The 27,942-nt window shown below is 47.4% G+C and overlaps 1 protein-coding gene across 1 annotated transcript in view; it reads right to left on the bottom strand.

Annotated features, from left to right (window-relative positions):
• NLRP5 (NLR family pyrin domain containing 5) overlaps positions 1–27,942 on the bottom strand; it is a 59,208-nt gene that overhangs the window by 6,003 nt on the left and 25,263 nt on the right. The window contains exons 6-11 of the mRNA XM_017546519.2: positions 25,995–27,585; positions 22,121–22,291; positions 21,233–21,400; positions 18,911–19,081; positions 15,151–15,321; positions 3,758–3,928 (exon numbers count right to left, since the gene is read on the bottom strand). Coding sequence (XP_017402008.2) covers positions 3,758–3,928; positions 15,151–15,321; positions 18,911–19,081; positions 21,233–21,400; positions 22,121–22,291; positions 25,995–27,585 — 2,443 coding nt within the window. The remainder of the gene's footprint in view (positions 1–3,757; positions 3,929–15,150; positions 15,322–18,910; positions 19,082–21,232; positions 21,401–22,120; positions 22,292–25,994; positions 27,586–27,942) is intronic.

The following is a 27,942-nucleotide window of genomic DNA, read 5'->3' as shown; positions in this document are numbered from 1 at the left end:
AGACAGAGCGAGTCAGCGTCTCTCAGGGACAGTGGGAGACAGAGTGAGTCAGCGTCTCTCAGGGACAGAGGACAGTGGGAGACAGAGCGAGTCAGTGTCTCGGGGACAGTGGACAGTGGGAGAGCAAGTCAGCGTCTCTCAGGGACAGTGGGAGACAGAGCGAGTCAGCGTCTCTCGGGCATAGTGGACAGTGGGAAACAGAGTGAGTCAGTGTCTCTTGGGGACAGTGGAAGACAGAGTGAGTCAGCGTCTCTTGGGGACAGTGGGAGACAGAGTGAGTCAGTGTCTCTCGGGGACAGTGGGAGACAGAGCGAGTCAGCGTCTCTCGGGCACAGTGGGAGACGGAGCGAGTCAGCGTCTCTCGGGGACAGTGGACAATGGGAGAGTGAGTCAGCGTCTCTCAGGGACAATGGGAGACAGTGAGTCAGCATCTCTCGGGGACAGTGGGAGACAGAGCGAGTCAGCATCTCTTGGGGACAGTGGAGAGTGGGAGACAGAGCGAGTCAGCGTCTCTCGGACAGTGGAGAGTGGGAGACAGAGCGAGTCAGCGTCTCTCGGGGACAGTGGACAGTGGGAGACAGAGCGAGTCAGCATCTCTCGGGGACTGTGGACAGTGGGAGAATGTTCAGCAGCACTGACCAAGGATTCTTTTTTCCTTCCTGACGGGGATTTTTCTGTCCGTTCCTGTCAAGGGCTTAGACCATGCGGTATCTCTTGTCTCAAGAGAGGGGTGACAGCAGAGGGCTGGGACAGTGCCCACTGTGATTGAAGGTACCTTTATTTTATTTTTTTGAGACAGTGTCTCACTCTGTCACCCAGGCTGGAGTGCAGCGATGCGATCTCAGCTCACCACAACCTCTACCTCCCAGGTTCCAGCATTTCTCCTGCCCCAGCCTCCTGAGTAGCTGAGATTACAGGTGTCCACCACCATACCCAGCTAATTTTGTATTTTTAGTAGAGACGGGGTTTCTCCACGTTGCTCAAGCTGGTCTCAAACTCCTGACCTCAGGTGAGCTGCCCATCTCTGCCTCCCAAAGTGCTGGGATTACAGGCATGAGCCACTGCACCTGGTGGTATCTTTATTTTTCAAGGTGGAGTCTTATTCTGTCACCCAGGCTGGAGTGCAGTGGGGCAATCTTGGCTCACTGCAATCTCTGCCTCCTGGGTTCAAGCAATTCTTCTGCCTCAGTCTCCTGAGTAGCTGGGATTACAGGTACCTGCCACCACCCCTGGCTGTATCTTTAAAAGAAATGAGCACAGCTGAGTTTCTTTCCCACTTGGAGATGAGGTGAAGATTCTCCATGGGGGAGAAGGAGAGAAAGGCAGGAAGGAGTGCAAGGGGGAAAGCCTCTGACAAAGCCTGGAGAGGGAGAGGAAAGGGGATGGAAGTTACAGAAACGCTGATAGATGTGCGACCCGAAAGGGCAAGTATTGCGCTTTTATCCCTAGAAAAAAACGGGGAAATGGGGTGGGTAGCCCCCAAAACAACACCTGGTTTATTTCAGGGGAAATGACTGAAATGGCCTCCAAGTCTCCTGTCTTCAGCCTGGGAGTATAAGGGTAGAGAATCAGAGTACCAGGGCCGGAGAGTCCATCCCCAGGAGCCATCCAGTCAAGAATCAAGATGCACGCAGGCCAGTCACGGTGGCTCACGCCTGTAATCCCAGCCCAGCACTCTGGGAGGCCAAGGTAGGTGGATCACCTGAGATCAGGAGTTCGAGACCAGCCTGACCAACATGGTGAAACCCTGTTACTAAAAATACAAAAAATTAGCCAGGCGTGGTTGCGGGCACCTGTAATCCCATCCCAGCTACTGAGGAGGCTGAGGTAGAAGAATCGTTTGAACCTGGGAGGCAGAGGTTGCAGTGAGCCCAGATTGTGCCACTGCACTCCAGCCTGGGCAGCAAGAATGAAACTCCATCAGAAGAAAAAAAAAAAAAAAAGAGGGATGCAGTTATGAGGACCAACCCTTGAGGGTCAGATGGGGATGACCAAGTCTTTGCTGCTAGCATGGATAAATGGTGGTGGAGAGGTCCACATAATCTCCCAGCACTTAAATGCCACCTCAAAAAAAAAAAAAAAAAAGATGTCTAAGCTGCACAGTGGCTCATGCCTGTAATCCCAGCACTTTGGGAAGCTGAGTTGGGAGGATCACCTGCAGTCGGGAGTTTGAGACCAGCCTGACCAACATGGGGAAACACTGTCTCTACTAAAACAGAAAAAATTAGCCTGGCGTGGTGGTGCATGCCTGTAATCCCAGCTACTCAGAAGGCTGAGGCAGGAGAATCTCTTGAACCTGGGAGGCCGAGGTTGCAGTGAGCCAAGATTACACCATTGGACTCCAGCCTAGGCAACAAGAGCAATACTCTGTCTCAATAAACAAAACAAAACAGGACAACTTTGTCTCTAATTGGCTAAGATTCTATACCATGCAGAAGTAGGGCTTCAAACAATAATTAAAACAAATAGTGGAATTAATACTGGGGGGCACTTGGAAGTTTGTGAACTAGAATCCATACCCAAGTCCTTTTATTTTTGGGAAGGGAGAGATCTCAAAATGACATCCTACTTGTCCATTAATTCTACCTTTGCAATTTATGAGCAAATGCTACCAAGTACATGAAGGTTTATAATGGAATTATTTATGCTCAGGATGAAAACACTAGATATAAGTTTCCAGGTTTAGAACACTTAAAGTTAGGATACGCCATTCAATAGAATACCGTACCATGCTTCATTTATCATAACTGACGTATCCTCGAAGACAGAATGTGAGATCAATGCCAATGTTTTGGTTTCCTGGGAGTTCTAGTTCTCCACTGGATATGATGGGGGGTGGTGAGGCTACATGAGATTAGATAAACAGAACATTTATAGTGCTCTTCTGCCACATGGTAAGAATGCATTAAGTGCTTGGCTGGGTACGGTGGCTCACATCTGTAATCCCAGCACTCTGGGAGGCCAAAGCAAGTGCATCACCTGAGGTCGAGAGTTCAAGACCAGCCTGGCCAACATGGTGAAGCCCCATCCCTACTAAAAACACAAAAAATTAGCTGAGCGTGGTGGTGCATGCCTGTAATCCCAGCTACTCAGGAGGCTGAGGCAGGAGAATCCCTTGAACCTGGGAGGTGGAAGTTGCGGTGAGCCGAGATCATGCCCCTGTACTCCAGCCTGGGCAATATAGCAACACTTCAAAAAAAAAAAAAAAAATGCATTAAGTTGTATTAAGTGCTGACTTACTATGATCCTTTCTTTGTAAAACATCAAATGCATGTTTGCATCTAGGACAAAATCACAGAAGACATCGAAACAACTGGGATGACGGCAAGGTTGTGAGGCTGAAGATTTCTGCTCACTGAGGTCTTCTACTTTCTCTACTGTCTAATGATAGGATATTCCTCAACTCAACCAAGGGTGAAGAAATTTGAGCCCCAGAGAGAACAAGATTAAGAGATAAGAACTCTTTCTCTACAGACAGAAAAACAGCTGAAGATGAGCTCAGGTCAAGATGCCTTCCTCTGAGGAATGGACAGAGGTTAGAGTTCAAGGCTGACTTAGAACTCAAGGTTCCTCCCATGAGGCTTGCTGGCCCTTCCCACACTCACCATGGTGGCAACACCTCAGCTTACCTAGGAACACCTTTGGAGAGATCAGTATCGGCTCACCCTGAGCAGTTTTTGCATGCAGTCTGCCTGCTCCCCTCTTTTCACCTTTCAGGAACCCCAGACCCCATATGGAACCCCCATGGGAAACTCACTCCAGGTCCTGGAGATGACAAGATGGTTCTCGCATGACCTCGCACAGAAGCTTCACACCGCTGTCTTCCAAGGGGTTCATGCTGAGGCTCAGGTGCATCAGCCGTGCATTGCCCAGAAGCGTAAGTGCAAGAAAGCCACAGCCAGCTGTGTCCAGGTTGCAGTGATTCAGCCTGTGGGACACACAGTAAAGACGATGGTGACCCTTGTTCCCCAGCATGACCTCAAGTCACCTGCTGCTCGCTCTCCTCCCGGCTCCAGGCTACTTCTGTGGAGGAGGGGGTCAGACTGTATTTTATTTTTTTTCTGGTTTTTTTTTTTTTTTAGTTTTTTTTTTTTTTTAGAAGGAGTCTTGAACTGTCACCCAGGCTGCAACACAGTGGCAAGCACTTGATGCCTTCTTACCACACGGCAGTTCACTGCAGCCTCTGACTCCTGGGCATGAGAGATTCTCCTGCCTCAGCCTCCTGAGTAGCTGGGATTATAGGCACACGCTGCCATGCCTAATTTTTGTATTTTTAGTAGAGATAGGGTTTCGTCATGTTGACCAGGCTGGTCTCAAACTCCTGACCTCAGGTGATCTGCCCACCTTGGCCTTCCAAAATGCTGGGATGACAGGTGTGAGCCACTGTGCTCGGCTACAGGGGGTCATATTTGTGCTTAAGATGGTCACCAGGCTTTCATGAACAGGAGACCACAGGTCCCTGGCCCTGTGACTGGCAAAACGCATGGGCTGGGTGTGGTTCAAGGTCCTCTGACCTCTTTAATTTTCCTTCAGACTCAACATATTAGAGTTTCCTGTGACTGCGATAACAAATGGCCACACATTTCGTTGCTTGAAACACACATTTGTTTTTTAAGTTCTGCAGGCCAAAAGTCTAACAGGCTGCATGGGGCTAAAGCACCAGCAGGGCTGCTCCCTTCTGGAGACTCCAGGAGAATCCATGTCCTTGCTTTTTCATGTCCTGTGACCTCCATGACCGCACCTCTTCCTCCCCTTCTCCTACCTTCCCTTGGAAGGACCCTTGCAATTTTGTTATAGTAGGTAGCTAGTCAGGCATGAGCAGGGCAGGAGAGGGCTCCCCAACCACAAACCCTCCCCCCAACACCCACTCACCCCAAAGACAAAGAAACAAGAAAATATGAACAAAGCCTCCAAGAAGTCTGGGAGTATGTTAAATGCAAACCTAAGAAACTGGTATTCCTGAGAAAGAATTCTAAAAGCTTGGAAAACATATTTGGGTGCATAATTGAGGAAAACTTCCCTGGCCTTTCTAGAGACCTAGACATCCAAATACAAGAAGCACAAAGAGCACTTGGGAAATTAATCACAAAAAGATCTTTCCCTAGCATGATGTCATCAGGCTATCCAAAGTTAAGATGAAGGAGAGAATCTTAACAGCTGTGAAACAGAAGCACCAGGTAACCTATGCAGGGAAACCTATCAGATTAACGACATATTTCTCAACGGAAACTCTACCAGCTAGAAGGGATTGGGGCCCTATCTTCAGCCTCCTTCAACGAAACATTATCAGCCAAGAATTTTGTACCCAGTGAAACTAACCATCATATATGAAGGAAAGATACAATCTTTTTCAGACAAACAAATGTTGAGAGAATGTGCCATTACCAAGTCACCACTAAAAGAAGCTCTAAATCTTGAAAGAAATCCTCGACATACATCAAAACAGAACCTCTTTAAGGCATAAATCACACAGGACCTGTAAGACAAAAATACAAGTTAAAAAGCAAAAGCAAAACAAAACAAAATACACAGGCAACAAAGAGCATGATGAATGCAATGGTATCTCACATTTCAATACTAACATTGAATGTAAATGGCCTAAATGCTCCACTTAAAAGATACATAATCCAAAATGGGTAAGAACTCACCAACCAACCATCTACTGCCTTCAGGAGACTCACCTAAAACTTAAAGACTGACATAAAGTTAAGGGGTGGAAAAATGCATTTCATGCAAATGGACACAAAAGTGAGGAGAGGTAGCTATTCTTAGATCTAATGAAACCAACTTTAAAGCAACAGCAGTTAAAAGAGACAAAGAGGGACATTATATAATGGTAAAAGGCCTTGTCCAAAAGGAATTCTATCACAATTCTAAAAGATGTATGTGCCTAACATTGGAAGTCCTCAATTTATAAAACAATTACTAATAGACCTAAGAAATGAGAAAGACAGAAACACAATAATAGTGGGGGACTTCAATACTCCACTAACAGCACTAGACAGGTCATCAAGACAGGAAAGGCAACGAACAAACAATGTATTTAAACTACACCTTGGAACAAAAGGATTTAACAGAAATACAGAACACTTCACCCAACAACCGCAGAAAACACATTCTAATCAACAGTGCACGGAACTTTCTCTAAGATAGGCTGTATGATAGTGTGTGGGAGGGAAACCCTGCACATGCCGAGGCAAGGGTCTGAAGCCTTAGCCTGTTCCCATGTGAATACTGAACAAGAATTAGAAATATAAGCACCGTTATTCCTATAAATAATCATATATTATTATGTAGTTACTCACGTGTAATCATAAATATCTATATATTCAGTATAACCTTTTAATCTTACTAATGATTCTTGGGTCATCAAGTGTGGAACTGAAGTGGCACTGGGAAGGAGGAGACCCTAAGGCAAAATGCTCTAAGCCCTCTGTCACACCCTCATAAGGGCTGCTGGAGGGCACCTCAGCTGTGCTGCAGTGCCAGCACTGGGAAAGCACCTGCTGTTTAGCCAGCTAGGGAAGGAGACGTTCAAGATGCCTGAAACGTCTCCTTCCTGGTGGAGTTACGAGAAAACTCCACTCCTCTGAGCTCTTGTGGTAAGGCCTGATGGCTGTCAGGGAGGCCTGCAGACATCCTGGGGCTGGTCTCTACGTGGTGCTGTGCTTCAGTGGTCACATTCCATGTCTACTTTCATGTTCTACTTCTGTACCTGGTTCCTTTTTCTTAGAGGAATTAGTAACATAAATCTTAATGTCCTTGATACTTTTGACAAGTATGTGAAAAGTGCTTACACATTTTCTCCTCGCCTCAGCTACTCGAAAGTCCTGGGCCCCTGTCTCCAAGACACATGATTTACTTCACCCTATCACTGACCACCAATGCCTCTCCCTACCCTACCCCCTGCTTTGTACTCAATAAAAGTCAGAGTGTCCAGGCACTCGGGGCCATTGCCAGACTCCATGTTTGGTTGGCAGTGGACCCCTGGGCCCAAACTGTTTTCTCTTTCTTTGTGTCTTGTGTCTTATTTCTACAGTTTCTCATCTCCACACCTATACAGAGGGGCTCACAGGACCCTGTAGGGCTGGACCCTACATGATAGGCCATAGAATAAGCTTCAATAAATTTAAGAAAACCGAAATTATATCAAGCACTCTCAGACCACAGTGAAGTAAAACTGGAAATCAACTCCAAAAGGAATCTTTAAAACCATGCAAATACATGGAAATTAAATAAACTGCTCCTGAGTAAGCATTGCGTCAAAAATGAAATCAAGATGGAAATTAAATTCTTCCAACTGAACGACAATAATGACATGACCTATCAAAACCTCTGGGATCGAGAGAGATCCAAGATGGCTGATCACTAGCAGCTCAGGATTGTAGCTCCCACTGAAAGAGCAGAGAACAAGAGGACGCCACACTTTCAGATCAATTTTTATTGCTCACGCACCAGGAGATTCCCAGCGGAGGAGCCCCACGTGTCGCCAGCGCGACTCTTGAGGCTGGTGAGGTGGTTTTGCCACTGCCTTGGAGCCGCCGTTCTTGGTGCAGAGTCAGAAAAGCACCATCAATCTTAAAGCCGCTGTTTTGGCTGGAGCAGTGGGTTGCTCAGATTCTAGCGCCGGGAATCAACAAGTTGGACGTCCATTCAGAAACCCAACTATAAAGACGGTAATTATAAAGACCACAGATGGATAAATCTATAACGAAGGGAAGAAACCAGCCTAAAAAGGCTGAGAATACCCAAAATCAGAATGCCTCTCCCTCTACAGGGGATTGCAGTTCCTCATCAGCAACAGAACAAGGCCTGATGGAGAAAGACTGTGTTCCATTAGCAGAAGCAGACTTTAAAAAGTGGATAAGAAACTTCTGGGAATTAAAAGAACTTGTTCTAACCCAATGCAAAGAAACTAAGAACTTTGAAATAAGGTTTGGCAAAATGTTAAAAATAACACACAATTTAGAGAGGAATATAAGTGAATTAATGGAGCTGAAAAATACAACACAAGAACTTCAGGAACTATGCACAAGTTTTAACAGCCGAATTGATCAAGTAGAAGAAAAGATATCAGAGGTCGAAGACCAACTTCATGAAATAAAACAAAAAGACAAGATTAGAGAAAAAAGGATAAAAAGGAACAAGCAAAGTCTCCAAGAAATATGGGACTACGTGAAAAGACCTAATCTACGTTTGATAGGTGTACCTGAATGTGACGAAGAGAATCAATCCAAGCTGGAAAATATGCTTCAGGATATTATTCAGGAAAACTTTCCCAACCTAGCAAGGCAGGACAATATTCAACTCCAGGTAATACAGAGACCACCACAAAGATATTCCTCAAGAAGACCAGCCTCAAGGCACATAATCGCCAGTTTCACCAGGGTTGAAATGAAAGAGAAAATACTGAGGGCAGCCAGAGAGAAAGGTCAGGTTACCCATAAAGGGAAGCCCATCAGACTCACAGCAGATCTCTCAGCAGAAACCCTACAAGACAGAAGAGAGTGGGGGCCAATATTCAACATCCTTAAAGAAAAGAACTTTCGGCCGGGCGCGGTGGCTCAAGCCTGTAATCCCAGCACTTTGGGAGGCTGAGGCGGGTGGATCACGAGGTCAAGAGATCGAGACCATCCTGGTCAACATGGTGAAACCCCGTCTCTACTAAAAATACAAAAAATTAGCTGGGCATGGTGGCGGGTGCTTGTAATTCCAGCTACTGAGGAGGCTGAGGCAGGAGAACTGCCTGAACCCAGGAGGCGGAGGTTGCGGTGAGCCGAGATCGCGCCATTGCACTCCAGCCTGGGTAACATGAGTGAAACTCCGTCTCAAAAAAAAAAAACTTTCAACCCAGAATTTTACATCCAGCCAAACTAAGCTTCATAAGCGAAGGAAAAATAAAATCTTTTTTGAACAAGCAAGCACTCAGAGATTTCATCACCACCAGGCCTGCTTTACAAGAGCTTCTGAAAGAACCACTACAAATAGAAAGGAACAACCAATATCAGCCTTTCTAAAAAATGCCAAAAAATAAAGAACATCAATATAATTAAGAAATTGCATCAACTATTGGGCAAAACAGCCAGCTAACATTAAATGACAGTATCAAACTCACATATATTGTTCTAAATTTAAATCGACTAAATCCCCCAATCCATAGACACAGACAGGCAAAAAAAAAGCCAAGACCCATTGGTATGCTACATCCAGATCCATCTCACATGCAAGGATACACAAAGACTCAAAACAAAGGGATGGAGAAAAATTTACCAACCAAATGGAGAGCAAAAATAAATAGAAAGCAGGAGTTGCAATTTTTGCTGATAAAATAGACTTCAAAGCAATAAAGATCAAAAGAAGCAAAGAAGGATATTACATAAAGATGAAAGGATCAACATAACAAGAAGAGCTAAAGATCCTAAATATATATGCACCCAATACAGAAATACACAGATATATAAGACTTATAAAGAGACCTGGACTCCCGCACAATAATAGTGGGAGACTTACAGATCAATGAGACAGAAAGTTAACATCGATATTCAGGACTTGAACTCAGATCCGGAACAAGTAGACTTAATTAACATTCATAGAACTCTCCACTTTAAATACACAAAATATACACTCTTATCAGTACTACATCACACATATTTACAGGTTTAAATGAAATATTGGTTGGCTATTATTTTCTTCCCTCATTTTTTTTTATGTCTCTATTATTAAACACAATTACAGGCATACCGATTTTTAGACTGCATTCTAGCCCGAGCAATAAAGCAACACCCCTGTTCTCTCTCCCTCTTCCTCTTTCTTCCTTTCCTTTATTCTTTTTTCTTTTTTTTTAAATTCTTTTTCTTTCTCAAAAACAAACAAAAAAAAACAAACAAAAACAAAAAAACACAAACCTCTGGGATACAGCACAGGCAGTGATAAGGGGGCAGGTTCGTGGCCCTGAACGCCTACATCAAAAAGACTGAAAGAGTACAAACAGGCACTCTAAGGTCACACCTCAAGGAACTAGAGAAACAAGAGCAACCAAACCCAAACCCAGCAGAATAAAGAAAATAACCAAGATCAGAGCAGAACTAAATGAAACTGAAAAAAAAATTATAAAAGATAAATGCAACAAAAGGCTGGTTCTTTGAAAAGAGGAATAGAATTGATAGACAATTGGCAAGATTAACCAAGAAGTAAAGTGAAAAAACCTAAATAATCTCACTAAGAAACAAAACAGGAGACATTACAATTGACACCAATGAAATACTAAAGATCATTCAAGGATACTATGAACAACTTTATGCACATAAACTAGAGAAACTAGAAGAGATGGATAAATTCCTGGAAATATACAACCCTCCTAGTGGAATTAGGTATTCTGAACAGACCAGTAACAAGCAGTAAGACTGAAATGGTAATTTTTAAATTACCAACAAAGAAAGTCTAGGACTAGATGGATTAACAAGAGAATTCCACCATTCATACAAGAACTGGTACCAATCCTTCTGACACTACTCCACAAGATAGGGAAAAAGGAACCCTACCTAATTCATTCTATGAAGCCAGTATCACCCTAATATGAAAACTAGAAAAGGACACAACCAAAAAAGAAAATACAGACCAATATCGTTAATGAACATAGATCCTAAAGATCTTAACAAAATACTAGCTAACCAAATCCAACAACATATCAAAAAGATAATCCACCATGATCAAGTAGACGTCATACCAGGAATGCAGGGATGGTATAATATATGCAAGTCAATGAATGTGATACACCACATAAATAGAATTAAAAACAAAAATCACATGATCATTTCAGTAGAGGCAGAGAAAGCATTTGACAAAATCCAGCATCACTTAATGATTAAAACTCTGAGCAAAATCAGCATACAAGGGTCATACCTTAACGTAATAAAAGCCGTCTATGAGAAACCCACAGCCAACATAATACTGAATGGGGAAAAGTTAAAAGCATTCACTCTGAGAACTGGAACAAGACAAGGATGCTCACTCTCACCACTCCTCTTCAACACAGTACTGGAAGTCCTAGCCAGAGCAATCAGACAAGAGAAAGAAATAAAGGGCGTCCAAGTTGGTAAAGAGGAAGTCAAACTGTCACTGTTTGCTATGTCATTGTTTACCTTGAAAACCCTAAGGACTCCTCCAGAAAGCTCCTAGAACTGAGGAAAGAATTCAACAAAGTTTCCAGATACAAGATTAACGTACACAAATCAATAGCTCTTTTGTACAGCAACAGTGACGAAGCAGAGAAATCAAGAACTCAACCCCCTTTACAACACCTGTAAAAATAAAAGAAAACAAAACAAAAACTTAGGAACGTACCTAACCAAGGAGGTGAAAGACCTCTACCAGGAAAACTACAAAACACTGCTGAAAGAAATCATAGACAACATGAACAAACGGAAACACATCCCACGCTCATGGATGGATGGGTAGAATATTGTGAGAATGACCATACTGACAAAAAACAATCTACAAATTCTATGCAGTTCCCATCAAAATACCACTATCATTCTTCACCAAACTAGAAAAAACAATTCTAAAATTCAAATGGAAGCAAAAAAAGAGCCTGCACGGCCAAAGCAAGACTAAACAAAAAGGACAAATTTAAAAGGCATCACATTATCTGATTTCCAACTATACTATAAAGCCATAGTCACCAAAGAGCATGGTACTGGTACAAAAATCGGCACAGACATCAATGAAACAGAATGGAGAACCAAAAAATAAACCCAAATACTTACAGGGCCAACTGATCTTTGACAAAGCAAACAAAGACAAAGTGGGGAAAGAACACCCTTTGCAACAAATGGTGCTGGGATAATTGACTAGCCACATGCAGGAGAACAAAACTGGATAATCGTCATCTCTCACCTTATACAAAAACTAACTCAAGATGGATTAAAGACTTACACCTGGCTGGGCGTGTTGGCTCATACCTGTAATTCCAGCACTATGGGAGTTCGAGGCAGGCAGATCACTAAGTCAGGAATTTGAGACCAGCCAGGCCTACACAGTGAAACCCCGTTTCTACCAAAAATACAAAATTAGCTGGGCATGGTGGCAGGCACTTGTAATTCCAGCTACTGGGGAGGCTGATGCAGGAGAATCACTTGAACCCAGGAGGCAGAGGTTGCAGTGAGCCAACATTGTACCATTGCACTCCAGCCTGGGCGACAAGAGTCAAACTCCATCCCCCCTCCCCCAGCCCCGCCCAAAAAAGACTTAAACCTAAACCTAAGACTTGAAACTATAACAATTCTAGAAGATAACATTGGAAAAACCCTTAGAGACATTGGCTTAGGCAAGGGGCTCATGACCAAAAACTCAAAAGCCAATGCAATAAAAACAAAGATAAATAGCTGGGACCTAATTGAACGAAAGTGCATTTGCATGGTGAAAGAACAGTCAGCAGGGTAAACAGACAGCCCACAGAGTGGGAGAAGATCTTCACAGTCTATAAATCTGACAAAGGTCTAATATGCAGAATCTACGATGAACTCAAATCCGTAAGAAAAAAAAAATCCCATCAAAAAGTGGGCTAAGGACATGAATAGACAATTCTCAAAAGAAGATATACAAATGGCCAACAAATGAAAAAAGCTCAACATCACTAATCATTAGGGAAATGCAAATTAAAACCACAATATGACATCCCTTTACTCCTGCAAGAATGGCCATAATCAAAAAAATCAAACAGTAGATGTTGGCATGGAAACGGTGAACAGGGAACACTTCTACACTGCTGGTGGGAAGGTAAACTAGTACAGCTGCCATGGAAAACAGTGTGGAGATTCCTTAAATAACCAAAAGTAGAAGTACCATTTGATCCAGCAATCTCACTACTGGGTATCTACCCAGAGGAAAAGAAGTCAATATTTGAAAAAGATACTTGCACACGCATGTTTATAGCAGTATAATTCACAATTGCAAAATCGTGGAACCAACCCAAATGCCCATCAATGAGTGGATAAAGAAACTATGGTGTGTATATACAAAGGAATACTATGCAGCCATAAAAAGGAATGAATCAGCAGCATTTGCAGTGACCTGGATGAGATTGGAGACTATTTTTCTAAGTGAAGTTAACTCAGGAATGGAAAACCAAATGTTGTATGTTCTCACTGGTAAGTGGGAGCTAAGCTATGAGGCTGCAAATGCCTAAGTATGACACAATGGACTTTGGGGATTTGGGGGGAAGAGCAGGAGGGGGTGAGGGATAAAAGACAGCAAATATGGTGCAGTGTACACTGCTTGGGTGAGGGGTGCACTGAAATCTCACAAATCACCACTAAAGAATTTACTCATGTAACCTGGTCAGGTGCGGTGGTTCATACCTGTAATTCCAGCACTTTGGGAGGCCAAGGTGGGCAGATCCCCTGTCAGGAGTTCAAGACCAGCCTGGACAACATAGAAAAACTCCATCTTTCTACTAAAAATACAAAATTATCTGGGTGTGGTGGTGCATGCCTGTAATCTCAGCTACTCGGGATGCTGAGGCAGTACAATTGCTTTAACCCTGGAGGGGAGGCGCAGGTTGCAGTGAGCTGAGATCGCACTACTGAACTCCAACTATCTCAAAAAACAAAACAAAAAATTATATAACCGAATACCACCTGCACCCCAATAACTTATGGAAAAATAAAAAATGAGAACTCATCTGTATTTTGTCTCTGTATCACTAGCAACTAATAAACACAGTAAATCAATACAATCGATCCTCATTATTCACCGATTCTGTCTTTGTGAATTTTCCTACTTGCTAAAATGTCTTGGTAATTCTCCGAATCAACACTGGCAGTGCTCACAGTCCTTCCTGGACACGCATGTGCGCGGAGCAGAGAAGAACTCGAGTCTGCAGGCACACATGTCACTCCCAGTGGAGGCTGAACTGCTTTCAGCTCTCCACTGTCAGGGAGTGTCCTTTCTGAGGTCTTAGTACCATGTTTGTTGGAATTTTTATTTTTGAGATGGAGTGTCACTCTGTTGCTCAGGCTGGAGTGCAATGGGCCAATCTTGGGTCATTGCAGCCTCCACCTCCCAAGTTCAATCGATTCTCCTGCCTCAACCTCCCGAGGAGTTGGGATTACAGATGCACACCACCACATCCAGCTAATTTTTTTGTATTTTTAGTAGAGATGGGGTTTCACTATGTTGGCCAGGCTGATCTTTAACTCCTGACCTTGTGATCCACCCCACCTTGGTCTCCCAAAGTGCTGGGATAACAGGCATGAGCCACTGTACCCAGCTGATTTTTTGTGCTTTTTGAGGACAATTTTGTTTTGTGACAAAGGCTCACTCTGTCATCCAGGCTGGAGTGCCGTGGCACGATCTCGGCTCACTGTCACTTCCACCTTCTGGGTTCAAGTGATTTTCCTGCCTCAGCCTCCCGAGTAGCTGGGATTATAGGTGCACATCACCACACTCAACTAATTTTTTGTATTTTTTGTAGAGATGGGGTTTCACCATGTTGGCCAGGCTAGTCTCGAACTCCTGACCTCGTGATCCGCCCTCCTCGGCCTCCCTAAGTGCTGAGATTACAGGTGTGAGCCACTGGCACGGCCACAATTTTGTTGTTTAAAATGACCTCCTAATGTAACGCTGAAGTGCTGTCCACTGCTGGGGAGGTGGGGAGGCTTGAAGGTCCATCACCTGTGTCAGAGGGGCTTTGTCAGGCATGGGTCACAGTGCTGTTGGTCACGTTGGTATTAAAGTCAGGGTATTAAAGTAAGCCACTGAATGGAAACACAAAATACGAAGTCTTCATCGCTGGATGAAAACGTGACTGGAGGCCTGCAGGAACCTAACCCTTTACCCCTCCCCTGGGCAACGGCTTCGTGTGGGCTGGTTCAGTGCTCAAGGGTGACTTTGTAGAATATGATGACCTCAAACTATGAGAACTCGCTGTCTGAACAGATGACTTCCCACTGTAAGGTAACACAAAGGCAGACATAGAAATTTCCAGGAAAGGATGCAATCTAGGGGCCGTGAACAGGGACAGGATTCAGCACATGCCAGGTCCCCTCACGTGATGAGGTCCACACTCCCAACCCTGCTTTCTGCTTTGACAGCTGCACCACTCTACGTTAAAAAGCTAGGAAGTCCCCCAGGGGAGCAAGCCAGACTCACATCAGCCTCTGCAGACCACAGTGGGGAAGCCTCAAGGATCGACACAGCAGACTCACACCTTCATTCCCCAGGTTGTTGTTGGAAAGGCACAGGTGTGTCAAGCTGTGGTTGGTGACCAGGGCTGAGGCCAGACTCTGGCAGCCCGTGGCTGTGATGCTGCAGTCCTGCAGTCTGCAAGAAGAGAACCCCAGAGAATGGGATGAGGTGTGTTCTTTAAGTTCCATCTCTCCCTCCTTTGCAAGGGAGGGGAAGAGGTATCACCCCCACAGCTGGCATGTCCTTGCAGACATATGACCAAGTCACATTGTCTCTCCCTTTAACTTGCAAACTCAACTCCAATGCACCAGCACCCCAAAATACCATAGGTATTGTGAGTGATGAGATCTGCCAGTCATGATGGGAAATAGATGGGCAGCATGGCTGTGCTCACTGCTCAGCTACTTCCAGCCTCCACGTGGCTGTGATGTAAGGCTTCGCCGAAATGAGTGACTTTTCCAATTTATTTACTTATTTAGTTTATTTCGAGATGGAGTCTCACTGTTGCCCAGGCTGGAGTGCAGTGGCATGATCTTGGCTCACTGTAACCTCCGCCTCGGCCTCCGGAGTAGCTGGGATCATAGGCATGCACCACCACACTTGGCTCATTGTTGTATTTTTAATAGAGACAGGGTTTCACCATGTTGGCCATGCTGGTCTTCAACTCCTGACCTCAAGTGATCCATCTGCCTCCGCCTCCAAAGTGTTGTGTTGGCTTTAAAGGCATGAGACACTGCCCGGCTGATTTTTCCAATTTAAAAGTCCACTTAGGCTGGGCACCATGGCTTATGCTTGTAATCCAGGACTTTGAGAGGCTGAGGCAGGAGGATTGCTTGAGCCCAGGAGTTTGAGACCAGCCTGGGCAACGTAGCAAGACCGTATCTCTAAAAAGAAAAATTAGCTGGGCATGGTGGTGCATGCATGTAGTCCTAGCTACTTGGGAAGCTGAGGCAGGAGGATCTCTTGAGCCTGGGAGGTAGAGACTGTAGTCAGCTGTGACTGCCACTGAACTCCAGCCTGTGTGAACAGAGAGCAAGACCACTTCCAAAAAAAGTACATTTAACACATCATAAGCCTTAGGCATAAACTAGATCCTCTGCTTTTTCAAAAGTAAAGCAATCTTTTTTTTCTTTTAAGGCAGAGTTTTGCTCTTGTTGCCCAGGCTGGAGTACAATGGCTCCATCTTGGCTTACCACAACCTCCACACCCCAGGTTCAAGCAATTCTGACTCAGCCTCTCAAGTAGCTGGGATTACAGGTGCATGCCACCACACCCAGCTAATTCTTTTGTACTTTTAGTAGAGACAGGGTTTCAGGACACTGGTCAGGCTGCTCTTGAATTCCTGACCTCAGGTGATCTGCCCACCTCGGCCTCTCAAAGTGCTGGGGTAACAGGCATGAACCACGACACCTGGCCATCTAAGCAGCTTTTTATGTAGCACTGAAGTGATTCCTAACAGTCTGCTACATGAGTGACGGGTGTTCTGCTGTAACAAGAACTTGAGCTGAACACCCCTTTCTGCGCTCAGCCTGTGAAGGGGTCACAGCCCGTCACCATGAGCCTGGATGTCGCGCCGATACCAGCACTGTCATCCAGGTAAAATTAAAGGTCACCTAGAGCTGCGCCGTCCAGAACGGCAGCTGCTAGCCCCACATGGCTATGAGCTCTTGAATGGGTCTAGTGTGATGGGGAAACCGACTTTTCCATTTAATTTAGATTTGGCTGGCTGCACGTGGATAGAGGCTGCAATGCCAGATGGCTCAGCGGAATCGGCCCCAGCCTTGACTCCTGGCAACACCACCCGAGCACTGTCCAATGTGCACAAGTGATGCAGCCTTTCCGAAGCATCTGTCAATCGGGTTATCAACAGTCCCTACTCCTCAGACCTGTCTTGAGAACTCAGCGACGAAGTCTTGGAGGAGTTTTAGTGCTGCGCTTGGCACAGCTCAGTAAGTGTTGAACAGTGGTTCCTGTAACTGTTGCTGCTGCTTCCTCCTCCCCACCCACCCCCTCCCCCCGCCTTTTTTTTATTTATTATTTATTTATTTATTTATTTATTTATTTATTTTGAGACGGAGTTTCGCTCTTGTTACCCAGGCTGGAGTGCAATGGTGCGATCTCGGCTCACCGCAACCTCCGCTTCCTGGGTTCAGGCAATTCTCCTGCCTCAGCCTCCTGAGTAGCTGGGATTACAGGCACACGCCACCATACCCAGCTAATTTTTTGTAGTTTTTTAGTAGAGACGGGGTTTCACCATGTTGACCAGGATGGTCTCGATCTCTTGACCTCGTGATCCACCCGCCTTGGCCTCCCAAAGTGCTGGGATTACAGGCTTGAGCCACTGCGCCCGGCCTATTTATTTTTGAGATGGAATTTTGCTATTGTGGCTGAGGTTGAAGTGCAATGGCACAATCTCAGCTCACCGCAGCCTCCGCCTCCCGAGTAGCTGGAATTACAGACATGAACCACCGCACCCAGCTAATTTTGTATTTTAGTAGAGATGAAGTTTCACCATGTTGGTCAGGCTGGTATTGAACTGTGACCTCGGGCAATCTGCCCGCCTTGGCCTCCCAAAGTACGGGGATTACAGGCATGAGCCACGGTGCCTGGCCCTCCTCCCCTTCTAGACCATTTGTCAGTAAACAAGTGATATCCTTTGGGCCAGATGCGGTGGCTCACACCTGTAGTCCCAGAACTTTGGGAGGCCGAGGCGGGAGGATAGCTTGGGCCCAAGAGGTCCAGGCCGCAGTGAGCTAGGATCTCACCACTGCACTCAGCCTGCAACAGCAGAACTCTGACACGGGAAATAAAAACACGGGCTGGATGTGGCGGCTGACACCTGTAATCCCAGCACTTTGGGAAGCCGGGGCAGCGGATCATGAGGTCAAGAGATCGAGACCATCCTGGCCAACATGGTGAAACCCCGTCTCTACTAAAAATAAAGAAGTTAGCTGGGCGTGATGGCGGGCACAGTCCCAGGTACTCGGGAGGCTGAGGCAGGAGAATCGCTTGAACCCGGAAGGCGGAGGCTGCAGTGAGCTGAGATCACATCACTGCACTCCAGCCTGGTGACAGGAAGACTGCTTCTCCAAAAAAAGAAAAAAAAAGTGGTATCCTTTGGACCATGAGATGTTGGGGTGCACAGAAACACCCCGCGTGTTTCTACTTGGAGGCACTTGTGTTAGAGTAACACACGCAGGGTTCATCCCTGCTCTCGGCGTCCTCATCTCCACAGGGAGGGGAGGACTGGGACTTTGTGTGATGCTCTGCTCAGAACCTTCTCCTTTTTTGAGCCTCTGTGCCCAGAAGCACAGAATGCATAAGCTCTGGCCTGGACTGTACGAGACAGAGGGGAGCCTGACCCCTACCCACGCGCTTTGAGTGACTGAGCACATGTATCTCTTCAGTTGTGAGGCCAAGCATTCACCAACCCACTGTGTAAGCTGCACAGGTAAGCCTCACGCCCAAGAGAGCTTTGTCAGGAGGGAAGGTCACTGTATAATTTCCACCTGGCTGATTCCAGCTCCACCTTTTATATCCATTTGGAATTTCGTGGCAAGAATAGCTATATATCAGGTTATTCTCAAACCCCGACACTGGGGCAGTCCTGGGAGGTCCCAACTTCCCTCCTCACCCCTGCGTAGTACACCTGCTCATTCCCCTCCCACCATGACCTGGAGAAGCTAAGTGAAGGTAATCCCGGTGGAAAGGAGGTGGAACTCACGTCAGCTTCTGCAGGGTGCACTGGGAGACCTTCAAGACCTCACCGAGAGCCTTCACTCCCTCGTCCGTCACCTCATTTCCTGCCAAGCTCAGGGAGCTCAGGCTGGGGGAGGTGGTCAGGATCTGCGAGATCTTCAGGTAACAGGTGTGGGTCAGTCCACAGCGATCCAGCCTGCAGAGAACAGCAGCATGAGGCAACTGCAGCCCATTTCCCCTCCACTTGGCACGCACCAGCCCTGCCAGCCCTCCTCCTGGCCCTGGGACTCTGCCTGCTCCTCTCGGGTCTGAGAAGTTGCTGTTCCTTCCATTTCAACATCCCCCTCCCCGCTTCCTCAGGTCTTCATGGGGTTCGTGTTCTCATTCATGCCTTTTGAAGGTTGCCTTTCAGGTAAGGCAGACCTTCAACTACCCCAACTCCCTCCAGTGTTCTCCTCTATTCAACATTCACAGCAATGTGCCCGAGCCAACATTTTTATTTTTTGACAGGGTCTTGCTGTCACCCAGGCTGGGGTGCAGTGATGCGGTCTCAGCTCACTGCAACCTCTGCCTCCTGTGTTCAAGCCATTCTCCTGACTCAGCCTCCTGAGTTCCTGGTATTACAGGCACCCGCCACCACACCCGGCTACTGTCCTGCAGTTTTAGTAGAGACGGGGTTTCACCATGTTGACCAGGCTGGTCTTGAACTCCTGACCTCGGTAAGCCGCCCGCCTAGGCCTCCCAAAGTGCTGGGATTACAGGTGTGAGTCACCAGACCCAGCTCATTTTTGTATTGTTAGTAGAAACAGGGTTTCACCATGTTGGCCAGACTGGCCTCCAACTCCTGACCTCAGGCGATCTGCTTGCCTCAGCATCCCGGAGGGCTGGGATTACAGGTGTGAGCCCCCGTGACCGGCCTCCAGACAACATTTCACATACTAAGTGAGTGCTGGTTTCCTGCCTGTCTTCCTTCCTAGAATGTCATCTCCGTGAAGGCGGACGCCTGGTTGCTTTGTTCTCTGCGTTCCTCTCGGCAGCTGCAACAGTGCCTGGTATACAGCGGGCACTCAAGCATTTGCTGAAAGGTATGAGCTTCCGCAATGACCAGCGGTATTTACAAAAGATGAATGTACAGCTGCCCCACGAGCCACCAAGTCCACCCAAGTCCAACACATCACTTAATTTCCTTTCAAGCAAGTAGTTTAGCAGCTCTGTGACTCAGTTTACCCCCTGGAAATGAGGAAGACAGCACTACCAATCTCAGGGGTGGTTGTGAGGATCAGAGTATTAGAATAGCCAGGCAACACTTAGACCAGTGCCTGGCTGGCGCAGAGATGAACAGAGCAGCTCTATCTTTTTTTTGAGACAGAGTTTTGCTCGGTGGCCCAGGCTGGAGTGCAGTGGCGCAGTCTCGGCTCACTGCAACCTCTGCCTCCTGGGTTCAAACGATGGCCTGGCCTCGGCCTCCCAAGTAGCTGAAATTACAGGTGTCTACCACACCTGGCCAATTTTTGTCTTTTTAGTAGAGATGGAGTTTCACCATGTTGGCCAGGCTGGTCTTGAACTCCTGACCTCAGGTGATCTGCCTGCCTTAGCCTCCGAAAGCGCTGGGATTACAGGCATGAGCCACCACGCCAAGCCCAGAAGGTCACATTTGATCATTATACAATTAAAATCTCACCAGGTATGGTGGCTCATGCCTATAATCTCAGTGCTCTGGGAGGCAGAGGTGGGAGGATCACCTGAGTCCAGGAGTTCAAGACCAGACTGGGCAACCAAGTGATACCTTGCCTCTGCATAAAAACATTTTTATGGGCCGGGCTCAGTGGCTCACGCCTGTAATCCCAGCACTTTGGGAGGCCGAGGCAGATGGATCACTAGGTCAGGGGTTTGAGACCAGCCTGGCCAACACGGCAAAACCCCATTTCTACTAAAAAATACAAAAAATTAGCTGGGCATGGTGGTGGGTGTTTGTAATCCCAGCTACTCTGGAGGCTAAGGCACGAGGATTGCTTTAACCTGGGAAGCAGAGGTTGCAGTGAGCCAAGATTGTGCCACTGTGCTCCAGCCTGGGCAACAGAGTGAGACTCTGTCTCACAAAGGAAAAATTGTGAAACTTTGAGCTTTTTTTATTGTGATAAAATATTTACAACCTTAAATGGACTATTTGAACTATTTAGTTGTACAATTCAGTGGCACTAAAAACCCCTGCAACCACCACCACCATGACCATGCATTATTATAAGTTTTTTATCTTTACAACTCTTAAATTGGTGCCACTTTCTGTCATTTCAAAAACAAGTAAACACTAAGAAACAAAAGGCAAAATTCCCTGCCAAAAACGTACCTCAAACACTCCAACATACATCTGGGGTGTTTTAAGGCTTCACACGCCATCCTGACATCCTCTTCCTTCAGGTGGGTGCTTCCCAAGTTGAGGGATCTCAGGTTGCGGTTGGTGATGAGGGTTCTCCAGAGGTGCTGCAGACCAGGGGTCATCTGTGCGTTTCTCAGCCTGCAGGAGATGGGGAAAGGGAGGTACCTTAGACACAGGTGGTATTTAGTGGTATCCTCAGTTTTTTTCTCATCCTTCTCCCTTTACTTTGAGATGAAGTCTCGCTCTGTCGCTGAGGCTGGAATGCAGTGGTGTGATCTTGGCTCACTGCAACCTCCATCTCCCAGGTTCAAGTGATTCTCCTGCCTCAGCCTCCTGAGTAGCTGGGATTACAAGCACCCGCGACCATGCCCGACTAATTTTTGTATTTTTAGTAAAGACGGGGTTTCACCATGTTGGTCAGGCTTGTCTCGAACTCTTGACCTTGTGATCCACCTGCTTCCACCTCCCGACATGCTGGGATGACAGGCGGGAGCCACCATGCCCATCCTCTTCTCCCATTCTGACTTGCAAATTTCTAATTAATTGTATTTCATTTTAAAGCAACAAATGCCCGAGTGCCTGAGAGTGGCCAGCTACTGGGAACAGCATATTAAACAGTATTAATAATCCCTGCGTCAGGGAGCTTCATCCTTCCAAAGCCAGCATCAAGGAACCTGCTTCAGTAACATCATCACAAGGTCTCTGTGCTTTGGGGAACTTGGTTCCCACACCTTCCATGGCACTTATGCCCTCAGGATGCATCTGAGTTTTCTCCGATGGGCCTTCACTCAGGAGCGGGGGGAGAGCTGGGACAGCATCACCTGAAGGGAATCTCTCCTAGGGGCTGGGGCACCTTACCTCAGGTTCTGTATCTTGCATGTGGGAGGCCTCAGCTTGGCACACAAGGTCTTCATGGCCCGTTCGGTCAGGACACTATTGCCCAGGTCCAGCTGCTGCAGGTGAGGGTGGGTGCCAAGCACGGAGCAGAAATTCTCCCACTGCTCATCAACAAGGGTCTTACTCCGCAGCCTATGTCAGAGAGGAATAGAAATGTAATCTCTGGCAGGATGGGGTTTAACGTGAGCAATCGTGGCAACATGTCAGAGGAGAGGAACTGACCTATCGAGGAAAGACCGGGGTGGCTTCCAAGGCTCTGAAGCAACTTAGTGGATGCTATCATGCCTGGATAACAGCCCCTGTGTCCACCCTGCCGTCTCCTGGACGTATCGGTACCCAAGAGGGTATTGCAAGCATGACTAGGAGCTGCTAGCTCCTCTATCAGATAATTGCTTCAATTCTAGCTCCCACCTGAACATTAAATGGTTCGACAGCTTGGAAAACAGTACAGAGGTTCCTAAAAATATTAACAGAGCTGCCGTAGGGCTGAGCAATCCCACTTCTGGGTGTATACACCCAGGAGAACAGGGAAGAGGTATGCGGTCTCCCACGTTCACTGTGCCATTATTCATCATAGCTCAGATGTGGAAAACTTACATGTCCACTAGTGGATGAAAGAGAACACATGATACATACGTAAACGGAATGTTCCACACCCTTAAACAAGAACATTCTACCGTTTTCGACAACATGGATGAACCTGGAGTGTATGTTAGGTGACATATACCAGCCACAGAAGGACAAAGACTTGATTCTACTTTTTTTTCTCCTTTGGAGATGGAGTCTCTGTCGCCCAGGCTGGAGAACAGTGGTGTCATCTCTGCTCACTGCAACCTACGCCTCCCAAGTTGAAATGATTTTCCGGCCTCAGCCACCCCAGTAGCTGGGATCACAGGCATGTGCCACCATGCGTGGCTAACTTTTATATTTTTAGTACAGACGTAGTTTTACGACGTTGACCAAGCTGGTCTCGAACTCCTGACCTCAAGTGATCAGCCCGCCTCGGCCTCCCAAAGTGCTGGGATTACAGGCATGAGCCACTGCACACGGTCAAGAATTTTTTTTTTTTTTAAGATGGAGTCTGGTTCTGTCACCCAGGCTGGAGTGCAGTGGCACCATCTCAGCTCACTGCAATTTCTGCCTCTTGGATTCCAGCAATTCTCCTGCCTCAGCCTCCCTAGTAACTGGGAATACAGGCATGTACCACCACACCCAGAAAATATTTGTATTTTTAGCAGAGATGAGGTTTCACTTTGCTGGCCAGGCTGGTCTCAGACTCCTGACCTCAAGTGATCCACCCGCCTTGACCTCCCAAAGTACAGGGATGAGAGGTGTGAGCCGCCACGCCCAGCCCCACTTGAGAATTTAATGCTGTTTTAAACCTGTGAGGTTGGTGCTATTTCCCCTATATTGTGAATGGCAACAGGGCTAGTTAGTGACAAGGCTAAAATTCAGAACCAGGTTCATCCAGGATTCCGTGTACGCTCTGGTATTCCGTTTAGCTCTGGTATGAGCATTAGCTGACATCTGTCACCTAAGGGCCAGGCACAGTTCCTGAGAGCTGCGGCTGTACAACCTGTCTTCTAGCAACTGGATAGGCAGACGCCATGACCTGTTTTACAGATGGGGAAACTGAGGCACAGAGCAGCAGAGTAGCCTGCCCAAGGTCACACTGCCAGGAAGTAGCAGGCCTGGGATTTAGGAATTAGCAGATGGGTGGCAATGGTCACCCCACCCCCCCCCCCTTTTTTTTTTTTTTTGAGACAGTCTTGCTCTGTTGCCAGGCTGGAGTGGAATGGTACCATCGCTGCTCACTGCAACCTCCAACTCCCCAGTTCAAGTGATTCTCCTGTCTCAGCCTCCTGAGTAGCTGGGGTTACAGTCACCCACCACCACACCTGGATAATTTTTATATTTTTAGTAGAGATAAAGTTTCACCATGTTGGTCAGGATGGTCTTGATCTCTGGACTTTGTGATCCACCTGCCTTGGCCTCCCAAAGAGCTGGGATTATAGGCATAAGCCGCTGTGGCCACTCATTTATTTTTATTATTTTAAAAAAATTTCCTAACAACAAGACCACCAGGGAATGTCCACATTCTTACTTCTATTATTTTTTTAGGGACAGGATCTCACCCTGTCACCCAAGCTGGAATGAAGTGGCGTGATCATAACTCACTGCAGCCCTCAGCTCCGGGTCTCAAATGATCCTTCCACCTCAGCCTCCTGAGTAGCTGGGGCTACTCTCTTGTAGAGACAGGGTCTTACTTTGCTGCTAGTCTAAAAAACCTGGTCTCAAGCAACCCCCTCTCTGCCTCCCAAAGTGCTGGGATTACAGGCATGAGGCACCACACCCAGCCTGTGCACCTTCTTCCCTGCTGCGTTCTGGGTCATGGGAGGATGGGCGCTAAGACAGTCCAGAAAAGGGTTTTCTAGACCTGCACTATTCGGTGAGCATCAGCTACGTGTGATTAAATATAAATGAGGTCGGGAACAGTGGCTCACGCCTGTAATCCCAGCACTTTGGGAGGCTGAGGCTAGCAGATGATCTGAGATCACGAGTTCGAGATCAGCCTAGCCAACATGGTGAAACTCTGTCCCTACTAAAAATACAAATATTAGCCAGGTGTGGTGGTGAGCACCTGTAATCCCAGCTACTCAGGAGGCTGAGTCGGGAGAATCACTTGAACCAGGGAGGTGAGGTTGCAGTGAACTGAGATGACATCACTGCACTCCAGCCTGGGTGACATAGACAGTCTCAAAAAAAATTAAAGCCAGGCACAGTGGCTCACGCCTATAAACCCAGCACTTTGGGAGGCTGAGGCAAGTGTATCAGGAGGTCAGAGTTAGAGATCACCCTGGTCAAGATGATGAAACCCCGTCTCTACCCAAAATGCAAAAATTAGCCAAGTATGGTTGGGGGAGGGGACACCTGTAATCCCAGCTACTTGTGAAACGGAGGCATGAGAATCGCTTCAATGCAGGAGGCAGAGTCTGCAGTGAGCTAATGCCACTGCACTCTAGCCTGTGCAGTAGAGTGAGCCTGTCTCAAAAAAACACCTAGAAATGAGTTGTAATGGAGTAAGCTGAGTTTTACCTCCGCAGTCTCACTCACCACATTTCAGATGCTGCACAGGCTTATGAGGCTGGTGGCTGCCCTACTGGACAAGGCACGTGGAATATTTTCATCACAGAACACCCTATTGGACAGCACGGCCCTGGAACCCATGCCAAACAAGCAACACACAGACCTGAGCGATAACATTGATAGCAGGAGCTTGCTCATGCCTGTAATCCCAGCACTGTGGGAGGCAGAGGCGGGCGAATCACAAGGTCAGGAGTTCGAGACCAGCCTGGCCAACATGGTGAAACCCCATCTCTACTAAAAACACAAAAATTAGCTGGGCGTGGTGGTGCACACCTGTAGTCCCAGCTACTCAGGAGGCTGAGACAGGAGAGTCGCTTGAACCTGGGAGGTGGAAGTTGCAGTGAGCCGAGATCGAGCCACTGTACAGCAGCCTGGGCGACAGAGCAAGACTATGTTTCAAAATAAACTAAATTAAAAAATAAAAGAAACTCCATATTCCTGGGTTTCAACCCCAGAGTCTTGCATTTAGAATTGTGGGTGGGGCCCCGTATTCTCAAAGACCTTTCCCAGGTATGGACAAGGAGCCAGATTCAGGTCCTGGCGTTTTAGCCGACTGGACATCATCTGGGCGATTCATCCTGAATCAATTACCTGGGATCTTCAAATTCCTGGAAATACTGTTAAGTCCCAGCAGCAGGGACACAGAGCCCAGTGGATGGCGTAGAATAAAACTGTCCAGGGCACTTACCATTGAGGAACCACAGGCCATGCCTCAGCCGACTCGTCCCGCAGGAAGATCCCCTTGACATCCACCCGAACTTTCCTCAAATTCGGACAGTGCTGGAGACAGAAGGAAGATGCCGTCAAGTCCATGTTTTGGCAGATCGGAAGCCACACTTCCTGGAAGCTGTTTAACGCTGAGCGAACAAACTCTTTGTCTTGAGTCTCGAAAAGGCAGTGGAAGGCATCCAGGGTGTCAGCTGGGGCGGTGGCGTTGGTCTGCTGACCCAACAGAGACACCCAGTGCAGAAGCTTCTGCTTCACCCCCAGGGGAACGGGGCAGCCCAGCAGGACCTCCAGCGGCCTCCTTACGTTTTCATTCATGAGGCCGAACAAGAAACGCTTCATCCAAAGCAGGTGGCTGTGGAAGCCCGCCTGTTTCAGCTCCACCGACCTCTTCCCTTTCTCCATGAACAGTGGACAGAGTGCCGGCTCGACGTCCAGCCCCTCTAACACGTAGTACAGGGCTGCACAGAAGTCCTGGAGGCTGAGGTGGAAAAATGTGAAGTGCTCCTCCTCACAGCGGCCATCCCGGAGAAGCATGTCCATGCCCAACAGAGCACGGAGCTCAGACTCCCCGAGATTGTGCATAAGGAGGTCGTCGCTGTCAAACACAGACTTCATATTCCACACTCCTTCCACAGCCATGCGGCACAGGCGCTTCAGGACGGCCTTTTCTTCCAGGTCAAGACAGCGCTGGGCCACGTCTCGAGGGGTGAGCTGACGGAACACGAAGGAGGCGTACAAACCGGTGAGTGTGAGGCCGACCCCCTCCTCCTCCACGTCCTGCAGCTGCAGAGCCACGCAGACCAGCATGCCCACGGCGGGCACCTCGCACTGGTCGAACAGCCCACGGTTGCTCATCATGGCACGCACCACCTGTGCCTTCTGATGCTCCCTGGTCCCGTGCTCCAGGAGCAGGTGGATTCTTCTTTCTGCGGAGATTCCTCTCACAAGCAGGTAACGGGGGGACACGACCTGCGACTTGAGCCTCTCAACACCCACGTCTCGGACGGTGACGATCAGAAAGGACTCGGGGAGCAGGGCTTTCCTCAGCAGACTGTGTATGAGGGTTCCCATGGGCTGTCTCTCAGCCCAGGCTTTGCAGAGCTTGGTGTCACTGTGGACGTTGGAGCCCAGGTCATCAAAACCGTCGAGGATGAACAGCAGCCTTTCCGGCTGGGACATGATCTCCGTCACGGGAACCTGGGAGTCTGGCCACTCCCTGGAGATGAGCTCTGCGAGGCTGGCCTCATTCCTCCGCTGCACCTCTCTAATGGGGATGAAGAAGACATAGGAGAACATATTCTGGAAGAGTCGACCTTGCGCCCAGGACAGCACGATCCTTCTGGCCAGAGCCGATTTTCCGATTCCCGACTTCCCATGCAGAACCACCGTGTGGGGCCGGAAGCCCCACTGGTCTGCACCGAAGGCACCAACCAGCATTTGCATTTCCAGCCAGTCAGCAGCAGGTTTTCCAAAACCACGGTGTACATCCTCCTCCGCAGTGAATTTCGTCATCACGTGACGCTTGTAGTCCCATGTGTCACCTCCGGGGCCTGAAGTCAGAGAGGGTAGAATAAAAATCAGGCAACAGACCAGGCATGGTGGCTCATGTCTGTAATTCCAGTGCTTTGGGAGGTCAAGGTGAGTGAATTACCTGAGGTCAGGAGTTCGAGACCAGCCTGGCCAATATGGCAAAACCTTATGTCTACTAAAAAATACAAAAATTAGTCAGGCATGGTAGTGGGCACCTGTAATTCCAGTTATTTGGGAGGCTGAGGCAGGACAAGCACTTGAACCAGGGAGACAGAGGTTGCAGTGAGCCAAGATCACACCACTGCACTCCAGCCTGGGCAACAGAGCAAGACTCCATCTCAAAAAAAAAAAAAAAAAAAAAAAAAAAAAAAAAAAAA

The sequence above is a fragment of the Cebus imitator genome, unplaced genomic scaffold (assembly GCF_001604975.1).
Source record: "Cebus imitator isolate Cc_AM_T3 unplaced genomic scaffold, Cebus_imitator-1.0 Scaffold190, whole genome shotgun sequence".
NCBI classification, from domain to species: domain Eukaryota; kingdom Metazoa; phylum Chordata; class Mammalia; order Primates; family Cebidae; genus Cebus; species Cebus imitator.
Note: the sequence above shows the minus strand (reverse complement) of the source record. Positions and strands in the feature narration are given on the sequence as shown.